The sequence below is a fragment of the Penicillium canariense genome, assembly GCF_028826845.1.
Source record: "Penicillium canariense strain IBT 26290 chromosome Unknown utg000002l_segment0_segment0, whole genome shotgun sequence".
NCBI lineage: Eukaryota > Fungi > Ascomycota > Eurotiomycetes > Eurotiales > Aspergillaceae > Penicillium > Penicillium canariense.
In genome coordinates, this window is record NW_026622729.1 from 284,819 (window position 1) to 295,893 (window position 11,075).

The window sequence follows — 11,075 nt, forward strand, 5'->3', positions numbered from 1 at the left end:
TGAACAGATGAGGCTTATCCTATCCCGGTCACACATTGTCCCACCGGTCGGCTTAGCGCACGCTCGATGCCGCGCTGACTCAGCCGATAAGATCACCTGCGGGGAAAGCTCCGTATCTGAGGTATCCCTCCGCACGCTCTCCTCGCCGCATCTATATCGGAATTCTTGCCTTGTCCCAGCACTGCAGTCTCTGGGAGATGCTGTGCCGGCGTCTCCAGTGTCGGTTCCCACTTACCAGGACGCATCGTGAGGCCGTCCTGTCTGTCCGCTGTGTCCGATGTCGGGCGAACGTATTGTCCGTCAGCCAAGCACGCCTGCTTTCCAGTTCCTCATCCAGCTTCCCAACATCCTCGCAATTTAACCGGTCAGACTTTACAACCCAGCCTTTTACGGGGAGCTATGAGACTGGATTACCGACTACCGGCCCTCTGGGCTCCACACCCGCCTTTGGCGCCCCGCGCATCACACCCAAGGTGCTGAAGCAGTATCTTGACCAATATGTGGTGGGACAGGATCGCGCAAAAAAGGTTCTGAGCGTGGCAGTGTATAATCATTACCAGAGGGTACAGGAAATCCAGCGTCGTGAGGAGGAAGCAGAGGAGCTCCTGGCGAAACGGCAGCGGAGAGAAGCACTTGAAAGTCATCCCTTGGAAGGTACGTCTTTCGGCGTTTTTCTAACCCCCAGGTGCCCTGGCTAAAGCCCTGTTCTATAGGTGAATTTCCAGGCCAGCAGCGAACTGTGGGACTTCCCTCGGCCGCCAAACCTCGTCAGAATACTCTGTTAGACCAAGGCGAACTAGTCGATACATCGCCGCTACAGCTCGACAAGTCTAACATACTACTTCTTGGGCCTTCGGGAGTCGGCAAGACGCTCATGGCCAAAACACTTGCTCGTGTTCTGTCCGTACCATTTAGCATCTCAGACTGCACCCCGTTTACGCAGGCCGGATACATTGGAGAGGATGCCGAAACGTGCGTCCATCGGCTTCTGGCGGCCGCAAACTATGACGTTGAGCAGGCGGAGCGGGGCATCATTGTGCTTGATGAGGTGGACAAGATTGCGGCGGCCAAAGTGAGCCATGGCAAGGACGTTGGCGGCGAAGGCGTTCAACAAGCTCTCCTGAAAATCATCGAGGGGACCACTGTGCAAGTGCAGGCCAAGCCAGAGAAAAACCCTCGATCGATGAGCCCGCCAAACTCCTACCCATCTAACAGTCCTCTGGGCAGCGCACCATTCCAACCGCACAACAATAATCCAGTGACGAAGGGGGAAGTCTACAATGTGCGCACGGACAACATCCTGTTCGTATTCTCGGGCGCATTTGTCGGGCTACCCAAAGTGGTCATGGACCGAATTTCGCATGGCTCAATCGGATTCGGCCAGCCTGTTAGGGGCTCATCCGGCTCGAGCGGTCTACCGGGCACGTCCGCTATCTCGCACGATGAACTTCAGCCAATTACCCCCGGATCCGAAGAGGAAGCACTCTACAAAAAGCACCTCCCCTTCTTCACCTCTGCATCTCCAGCCACTCAAGGCGGCGAGCCAACATATTTCAACGCCCTGGACCTCTTGACGCCAGCGGACCTGCAAACTTACGGCTTCATCCCGGAGCTGATTGGCAGGATCCCCGTCACCGCCGCCCTGTCGACACTAACACAGCCCTTGCTTCTGCGCATCCTCACCGAGCCCCGCAATTCCCTGCTCGCACAATACACGACCCTCTTCTCACTTTCAGGCATCGAGCTGCGCTTTACGACGCCGGCGTTACACAGGCTCGCATCCAATGCCTTCAAGATGGGCACCGGAGCGCGCGCGCTGCGCACCGAAATGGAAACCATCCTTAGCGACGCCATGTTTGAAGCTCCAGGCTCCAGCGTGAAGTTTGTCCTCGTCACCGAGGCTGTGGCTGACCGCCAAGAACCGCCGATATACCTCGCCCGCGGCCAAGGCGGCAAATTTCACGCGATGATCTCTGCGGAAGAGAGCGAGTGGGAGGAGAAGACGCGACGCGAGAAGAAGAAAGAGAAGAAGGCTAAGGCCCAGACGGATGTGAGCGACGAGGCGCAGCATGCATCAAATTTCCAAGAGTATCGCAAGCGAGCGAATGGGTAGTGTGGTTCGATGCTACTGAATATTGTTTATCCCTGTTGGGGCTTGTCATGAATTATCTGGTGTATATGGTTTTCTTTATTAGTACCCGAGGCGTGCCTTTATCTTATACTGGATCAAATTAAGTTACACTTCACAATTTCGATGACCAGATGATTTATACAGTGCGAACCGTCGGTTTTTCTTTTATAAGATTGGAGAGAAAGTATGGTAATTCAGATAATTACTTTCAAAATAGTTGTGGCCGATCAGATGAGCCTCATGTGAGTTCATGCTAATCATCCGGGTATCAGAGATAACTCCTAAAAAGTCAAGTAAACGCAAACATGGGTAAAGGACCGACGGCCGTTCCTGCCTGTCTAGGGCCACAGATCAATCAACGGTAGGGTGCTGGATACCGATCAGCGTCGTGCCTATGTGGTTGCCTCCATTCGCCTGGTCTTGGACGGCTCGCGCAGTCTGCAGTTGGTTCTCCCGGGGCTCGGACGCTGCCCGCGGCAGCTACGGGAGTCTGGGGAGTCTGATATGGAGAAGAAAAGCCACTGGCAGCTCGGTGACTTGGTTGATTCGACTTGCTCGACTTGCTCGACTTGCTCGGTGATCGCGGCCTGCCCCTGCCTTCTGCTCTTTTGAGCATTTCCTTTGCATCTATTTTAAATCTGCCGAGAAATGACTCCATGCTGAACACGATGACGTGGGCCCACCTTCCCCACCGCTTGAGCAGGGCCTCGTTGCTGCAGTTCGAGATTATGTATGCCTTTCGGACACGGGCCGTGTTCTCGAGGGTCCAGCCTGCAAAGGCCTCGGCAAGGTGATCGGCATTGCGCTCGGTCTGTGTTAGACCGCCAGGCAGCTCGGGGGTCACATGTTCTGAACGTTCTCCATATCCTGCCACTGTGAGGGCTATGACATTATTGTTAGGAGCGTCCAGCTTTGCCTGATTTAGGCTGTCGTCCTGGAAGTAGGGTCGAAGCTTATCGACAGAGTTGCATTTCCTGATCCACCAGAGAAGGGCGACCAGACTAGGCAATGTTAGTGTTTAAACAGCAAGATTCGGGAACTGTGCCAATCATACAGTTTCTGCTCATCCTTGGTTTGATTCGGATCATCGAGCCTTTGCTCAAGGCGTTCCACCACGCTTGGCCAACAGACCAGTTTCCAAGCACCAGGATTGGAACTTTGAACACCGTAGAACCAGCAGACAATGACGAGCGCCTGGTTTAGATCTTGAAGCAGGTCTTCAGACATCAAGAAAGCGCCTCCGCGGCCAAAGATCCGCTGGAAATAGACCCCATTCTGGCAATACCGAAGGTCAGGAAAGTCCAGGGGCCTTGAGATGCGGAAAGTCCAAAAGCCCATTGATGAGTTCGCCAAAGCATCACTAATATTGGGCCGCAGCATATAGTACTTGGCGAAAGATTCATGGAACTGGAAGTATGGTAAGTCGGTCAATTTGGAAGAGTCAACCCTCTTAGACTGGAGCAAACATACTAGAATGATGCCACATTTGCTATTTTTGATGAACTTCCCCCAATCTGTCCATACGATGGCTCCGTGCAAATCAAGCCACGCCTTCAGAAGAGTGCAGTCATTTTGACCCTCTTCATTTTCTGGAAGGTGCAGGTAGAAAATATCTGCAGCAGGGCCATTTCGTCTCCCAGTCACAGAAGCGAGCTCTTTAAAAGTCATTCTGACCTGTGATTCAAAGTATTCGACAAGCATGGAATTAGGGTCTGCCACACCTGACATAGGGGGATTTTGAGTACCTGTCGCTAAGGGTAAGTGGGCAGGTTCCGTGTTGTCTGGGCTCGTATCCATGATATCTGACGGCTCTTGCAAGCTGGCGCCTTCAGAATGATGGTTATTGCTCTTGTCAACCCCCATTTCCATAGTTCGAGCCTGACCCTGCAATGGCTGTGCACTCGTCGTAATAGATGACCGGCGCCTGAGGCGAGGGTCGGATGGGGAGTCTGTGTGTTGGTCTGAGAGCCCCAGCCTGCTCGTTTGATGCTCACCATCCGCCGCCCTGTTGAGAAAAGGCCCAACAGGAGCATCCCGCGCCTCACGTTCACCTGCAGCTGATTGGCTGGATGGGACGATGGCCATATCCGTGGCCACTTGTTGTCGGGGTTCACATTCCAGTCTCACGGACGTGAATTTCAAGGCATTGATAGGCGCCAGAGGGGTCCGCACAGCAAGGCGAATGGGAATCCACCGGCTGATTTTGATTTGGGGCTGGGTGAGATGGGTGAAAACATGGGACTTGGGAGAATAGGCAAGCCACACGAAACCATTCAGACCAGGAGGGTAGTAGATAGCGACCGTATTTTCCGAGAAGAGGTTTTCCGACATACGAAATATGTCTGGGTTGGTATTCGCAAACCCCTCCATCCAACAGGTGCGTAAAACAGTATTCGAGCCCCCTGCTTCCTCCTCTGCTTTACAAAGAGCAGTATACTCGTCGTGCGTGCAGATATTCTTGAACCACATCTCAAAGTTCCCGAAGGATCCTCTTTTCGCTCCTTTTGATGCAAGGAGATCCTTCTTCACGTCGCTTGTTAAACCACACAGCCGTACAACCCCGACAAAGACCTTTTCCGGACCGAAGTACACATGCGCGAGGACCTCACACCGGTTGACAAAATAGCCATTTTTGAATTTCATAGAGTTTTTTTCCGGTACACCGATCGGCATTCGCTTGATTTGTTCATCTACGGATAGCGAGAGTGTCGGAGGGGGCAGCGGGGGCCTAGTGGATGAGATAGGCGTACCCCCAAGCGAAGAGTTGGCCCTGTTTTCTTTGTAGACAGGAGCAACCAGAGATGGCCTCGGGGGTGAAATCTTAGGTGCGGTAGGTGAACGGGTGACAGTGTCGAATGGGGAAGGAGCAGGTATCCGATGACGATCAGGTGTCCAGTGTTGTGGGGATCGCGGCCGTGGTCCAACGGGGGGACGCCGTACAGGAGAGTTTGGACGTGACCCTGGCGATATTGGCTGTGGCTCTGGGGAGCGCGGTTGCGATCCAGCGGATCTTGGACGCTGCACGGGAGATCTAGGACGTGACTCGGGTGACCGTTGGCGTGGTTGTTGATGCCGAGGGGAATCGCCACTTGTAGCACCACCTGGCCGGTGTAAATCGACCCCAGATCTGAAAGGAGGACCGCGGGAAGACGATTGGGGGAACATAGGGGTCATTTCATTTTCAAGATGAGCCGAAGGAGTCGTTGGGAGGGGCGGTATGATGTCGGAAGACCCCGGACGCGGCGCACTTGAAATAGTCGGAGTTTGGGATGGAACAGAATACGTAGGTGTGGATTTCTCTCCGATCTTAGACGCAGGTCGAGTAATTTCCGATGTTGTGACCTTGGCAAAAGGGACAGAACTTGCGCCTGCTAACCTTGCAGGGAATTCAGAGGGCTTTCGGAGGTCTAACTGGCTAGGATCGGCTTCGCGATCACTTAATTTAGCCGTTCCGAAGGCAGAGTAGGGCGGTCTTGATGCCGGCTGCTTGGCAACCTGGCTAGGTAACGCCTGCGATCGTTGATGCTGAGGCTCTCGTAGCGGCTCTGCTTGGGGTGTTAAAATCTGCCCTAGCTTTTGGCCAGGCTCTGTAGCGGAGACGGTATCCTGCTTCGAGCTCGGGGTGGGAGAGGTCTGTAGAGTATCGTGGCATGTCTGAGAGGGGCCAGAAGGCGGAGGTTGAGATCCAACCCGGGGTGACTGAGGCGAAAGAGCCTGTCGAGGTTGAGCAGCTGTAGAAGTGGGAAGCAGAAGGTCTCCCTGGTTTGATGCGAGCTGAGTAGCTCGGCTGTCTGGTTGTGGAGTATTCGCGGAAACAAACAGAGACGAGACGATCGAGGAGTCGGACAGAGGACTCTCGCGACGCGATCGACTAGTGAGAAGCTGACCGCCTGGAGCCAAACCGGTGCACGCCTGCGGTAAAGGCACCTCTTGTGGTGACTTCCAAGATTTGGATGTAGATCCGTGAGGACTCGAGTCTGATCCGATGACATCGGCGGGATTGGAGACATCCTCATCGTCATCCTCACGGTCAGGTTGATGCCCATCTTGATCTTGGAAGTCGGTGATCTGAGCTGCTCTCCTCACGCGTTCTTTTCGACGAGCTTCCTTTCGTTTTGCTGTTTCTCTGCGCCGTTCCTTGAGGTCTTTTTCCCATTTCACTAGGTCAAATGGAGGGTCAATGCCTTCTATGATCCGGGACCTCTTCGCCTTCCAGTTAAGCAAGGCGTCGTCCATCTCCAGGAACATATCCGCGGGCTCCCATGTTGCTCGATGCATAGGATACTCTGCCCATTTGAGCAGATACTTCTTTTCGCCGGTTTTCTTGGAAATGCGTTCGAAGAGGATCTCTTCCACCTCGTATTCGGATCCTTCTATACTGGCAACTGTAGAGGCCAGGGAGTCGGCATCGGAGTGATGATCAGCATCCGCCATCTTGATGTCCGTCTCTATGGCTGGAGACACTGTGTAGCATGTCGTGCTTGAAACCGCTGTGGGGTAGAAACCAAGGCGATCTATTGTGGAGAAGGCACGAGACGCGGGCTTTGCAAGAGTGATATGGACCGGGGAAAAAGGCAGTTTCCGGACTGAAATGCCCCGGGGTACTGTAAATGCACTCTGGCATTCACCAGGCTACAGAGACCAAGCCATCACCGCTGAAGCCGCAGATCCGCGCATCAGTGAAGGTGCCAAAAAGCCGTGCGGGAAAACATCTCCCACGTGACCTGACATTAAGGAGACACTCCACCTGGAAGCATCATCTCTCTCTCTCCTATCGCCTGCAATACTTCGCCCCGTTCTTTTTCCCTTTTTCTTCTCATTCCCCGAATTTTCCTCCCCTACCTTAAACATGGCCAACGACGAATATGATGTGAGTGACCCCCCTCTGACGGTGGTTGTTTATCTCATTTTGCTGACGGGGGCTTCAGTTTCTCTTCAAAGGTAACGTTGCCTCGTGCGGATACCGCATCTTCCCCCTCCGCCCGGCCACTGCGTGCCCCTTCCAAGCCCTCCTTGCACGATCCGACGAGGATACCACGAACTGTGATATTGACAGGTGAATAGTGGTGTTAATCGGAGACTCGGGTGTCGGTAAATCCAACCTGCTGAGTCGATTCACCCGCAACGAGTTCAACCTGGACTCCAAGTCCACCATCGGTGTGGAGTTTGCGACCCGCTCGATCCAGGTCGACTCCAAGACCATCAAGGCACAGATCTGGGATACTGCCGGCCAGGAACGCTACCGTGCCATTACCTCTGCCTACTACCGTGGCGCTGTCGGTGCCCTCCTTGTCTACGATATTAGCAAGCACCAGACCTACGAAAATGTCAACCGGTGGTTGAAGGAGCTGCGGGACCACGCCGATTCCAACATCGTCATTATGTTGGTCGGTAACAAGAGCGATTTGCGACACCTGCGTGCGGTCCCCACCGAGGAGGCCAAGCAGTTTGCCAGTATGTCTTATCTCCCAGGATAGTATGTGGGGAGGGGTTCAAGGTGCTGACTTTTTGAAAGGCGACAACAACCTCTCTTTCATCGAAACTTCCGCCCTTGACGCCAGCAACGTCGAACTTGCCTTCCAGAACATCCTCACAGGTGGGTCCACAGATCTAGGCACAACACATGGCCTAGGCAGCAACTAATCCTAACTCCCAGAAATCTACCGCATCGTTTCCAGCAAGGCTCTCGACTCCGGCGAATCGAGCACGAACCCTCCTGTGGGCCGCACCATCGACTTCACCCCGCAGCCCAACGAGCAGAAGCAAGGCTGCTGCTAAGAGGGCCAACGAACGGACCGCAACGACTCTTCTTTTTACAATTTGACTTTGGAATGGCCGTGATCTGTGATGGAGTCTGTAATTTGAGGCGAAGACAATACACGGGCGGGATCTGGATATGGTAGAGAGCATGGGAAATGGGGGTGCCAATCCCGGACAAGTCTCCCGATAGTCCCGGATCTTTTCTGTTTTCCTTTATTATTTCTTCTGCGTTCTTGAGATCTGTGTGGTTCCCACCGAAATTGATTTTTTCCCATCAGACTCGTGCTCTCTTTCCCCCCGGGTTCCCGAGGTCGCCGGTGCACTGAATTGGGTTGGGCGTCACTGTGGCTACGTGGTTTTGTATGAAAGTCTTTCTGGACAATCGGTATATTTCAAGAACGGCCCTGCATGCGCTATTTTAGTCCCGTAGTTCGAGTCCCATAAGCAATGGTCTTATCTGTGGTCCAGATAGCTGCCACGGCGCCCGGGCCCACCTGCAGCTCCACCTGAGAAATGTGCTTCTCCGCCGAGCGTTGGGAATAGAGCTGTCACAGCTGCGAGAATAAATCAGGCAAATATAGGCGAAGAAACTGCTCATATCGATACACTACGCATGAGAGGCACAAGTGAAATGCAAAATACTTTTTTGGAAATTAACGGATATGAGACTTTGCCCTGACGCCAAAGCAGACCTGGAATGATATCGTCGCCCAAATATACAAAATAGTCGAACCATCATGATGGCATATTCAAGAATTGCTGCTACCTTTATGCGAACAACTTTCTCGTCTCCATCGCATCAGGTCTCCGCGAAGAGTTATCCGAGAGACCCAGATCCGTCCGCTTAGCCATACGATCCGTTTGCACTTCCCGGCGCTGGGCGTATCGGCCAGCCTTGCCCATCCGGAGCTCGCTACGGACCTGGTTGGGGCTGACGTATTCCTTGTTCTCGTAGATGACGGGGCCGCCGAAGCTGCCTTCCAGAATGACGATAGGAGTCAACACGAAGCGAGGGCCAATTTCGACCAGAGACACCTCGGGCAGTCCGTCCGGGCCCATTGGGGCAGGTGTAGCGGTCTCCTTTCCATCCTTCTTCTTGGTACCACTCTCGGACTCACGGATCTCGTAGACCCGAATCCAGATCTTGCCGTCCACACCGAAAACGCCGATAATTCGGTCGACAAAAGGCTTCATGCCCTTGACACCACGCTTGGGAACACAAAAGATACCGCGCAGCATCTCACGGACCAGACCGCGGTACTCAGTGCCGGCGACACTCATATCCGGGCCTTGCTCGTCAAACGAGCGATCAAAAACCACGACACCGCGTCCACCCTTCAGGCAGTTGCCTGCAAATCCGGCACCGAGTTCGGCCATCGTGTGCAGATTGTTCAAGTGAAACTTAATTGTGGGGCCGTTTGGCGGGCGCGAAAGCCAGAGGTAGAGATCTTGACCGTTCTTGCGAGCCTCAAGGAAGAAGATCATGTTGCACGAGTGGAGATCGGCGAGAGAGTTCAGTAGGAGGTTGTAGCCAGCATTCTTCTTAGTGTCGAGTTTGGTCTCTTTGTGAGTGTGGGGGAGAAGAGCGCAAAGATCTGCCATGAGATGACGGTGGCTAAAAAATGTGTCAGTTAGAGTCAGATTTTAGGCGCATTGATGGTTGTTACTGACCGATGTGTGACACCACGCGAAGTAAGTATCAGTACCCGAGTCTTGGGCATAAAGCCAGCGGCGAGCTCCTTCCTCGCCGCAGCGATACGGTCCTCCTCACCCTCTTCCTCCTCTTCGCTGTCGGTAGTGTCGTCCGCATCGTCGAGGAGCTCCTCCATGCCCACATCCATGTCCTCATCCTCCTCCTCGGTCATTTGCCGAGCCTGCTTCTTGGAAACTGTCTTGTAAACTGCCGCCATGGTGATATGCAAATGCCTAGCAGCAGGTATGTTCGATGCAGAAGCTTTCCGAGAAAAGTTGGTGGCAGAATATTTTTTGTTGCTCACCGCCAGGCCGGCAACAATTGTTGGTCACGTGCTGTTATCGCCCGTCGCTATTTTCATGCGGGTCAACGACGGACCAAACTAATGGCTCGAAAAGCAATTCAATATACACTTCGCAAATATTTATGCTAACTATGCTAGCGGTTTTGATGTGATTCAGTCACAATTATTTGCTGACCTATCATGAAATCCCCCACCTTCAAGAAAAGCCCGCCAATGCTCGGTCCAAGCCTGAGAAGCCTTCTTGGGAGACTTTCATACCCGCAACTCGGTTAGCAAATGCAAGCTTTTTGGATAAATCCCAGTCGTTTTCTTTGCAATTCATTGCGTACAACATTCCCGCGATGAATGTATCTCCTGCTCCAATGGGACTGTTCCTGATCAGCATATTTTCTTTCTGTTTTACAGGTTCAACCCACTCAATAACAGGGAGGTCCTCCGCCGTATAAGCCGCCACGTGTATGAACTCCCCAGTGCCTGGCTCGAAGGCATCAGCTCCATCCTGGCCCCAGGTGCAACATAACAGCGACCTATAATAGGAAGAATCAGCCGGCATCCTGCCTCCAAGATTGGAAATACTGACGCGTTGTGTGCGCAGGCGGACTGCTTCCTTACGCATTCTTCTGCTGTTGCGTACCCGGCATCCTATCTAAGGTATCAGCGCTGTCTTTTACGCAAGCCCAATTCAAGCCGTTTCTCACCTGCGCCCATGTCTTCGCATAGAACACGACATCGGCTTCCATTGCAAGTTCCTGAAGACCTGGTCGGCCAGGCTTTTCAATCTCGATGCTCACTCGAACAGATGGGAAATGCCTTCGGAGGTACTGCATAAACTGTAGAGTCATGTCCGGCGTTCGGCCCTAGATGATTGTCAGTGGAATGCATCGAGAGGAAGTTCGGGGCGGAGAAAACATCTTTCCACTTTGATCATACCTCAAAATGAAACCAAGTTGCTTTCGGACCTAGCTCATTGGCACATCCAGTAAACTCATCCAGGGTCATCTCGGGAAGTTTGTTGTAGTTGACGATAGTCCGACTGCTGGTAGATTGGCTTTTGATAATATAGCATGATGCTGGATCTTCAAATCCCTCTCGGTAAATGCAATAGCTGAGACTAACGTGTGGTTCAAATTCCGATATAATATGCTGTGAGGCCATTGATGATTTGGCAGGCAAGATTGTAATGAGTG

The 11,075-nt window shown here is 53.0% G+C and overlaps 4 protein-coding genes across 4 annotated transcripts; 2 read left to right on the forward strand and 2 right to left on the reverse strand.

Moving 5' to 3' along the window:
• Positions 1–197: 197 nt before the first annotated feature.
• N7482_003284 (putative ATP-dependent Clp protease) lies at positions 198–2,113 on the forward strand (the record flags this gene model as incomplete). Its single annotated transcript, XM_056685409.1, has 2 exons — positions 198–654; positions 714–2,113. 2 exons carry the CDS (start codon positions 198–200, stop codon positions 2,111–2,113), a joined length of 1,857 nt encoding a protein of 618 aa, XP_056544151.1.
• Positions 2,114–2,486: 373 nt separating this feature from the next.
• N7482_003285 (uncharacterized protein) lies at positions 2,487–6,565 on the reverse strand (the record flags this gene model as incomplete). The annotated part of the gene is made up of 3 exons (XM_056685410.1): positions 2,487–3,132; positions 3,186–3,538; positions 3,602–6,565. The coding sequence occupies 3 exons, from the start codon at positions 6,563–6,565 to the stop codon at positions 2,487–2,489; spliced, it is 3,963 nt and encodes a 1,320-aa protein (XP_056544152.1).
• Positions 6,566–6,980: 415 nt separating this feature from the next.
• On the forward strand, positions 6,981–7,909 carry N7482_003286 (Rab family GTPase; the record flags this gene model as incomplete). The annotated part of the gene is made up of 4 exons (XM_056685411.1): positions 6,981–7,005; positions 7,196–7,585; positions 7,647–7,727; positions 7,788–7,909. The coding sequence occupies 4 exons, from the start codon at positions 6,981–6,983 to the stop codon at positions 7,907–7,909; spliced, it is 618 nt and encodes a 205-aa protein (XP_056544153.1).
• Positions 7,910–8,659: 750 nt separating this feature from the next.
• Positions 8,660–9,801, reverse strand: N7482_003287 (ribosome biogenesis protein BRX1; the record flags this gene model as incomplete). The annotated part of the gene is made up of 2 exons (XM_056685412.1): positions 8,660–9,506; positions 9,563–9,801. 2 exons carry the CDS (start codon positions 9,799–9,801, stop codon positions 8,660–8,662), a joined length of 1,086 nt encoding a protein of 361 aa, XP_056544154.1.
• Positions 9,802–11,075: the final 1,274 nt, after the last annotated feature.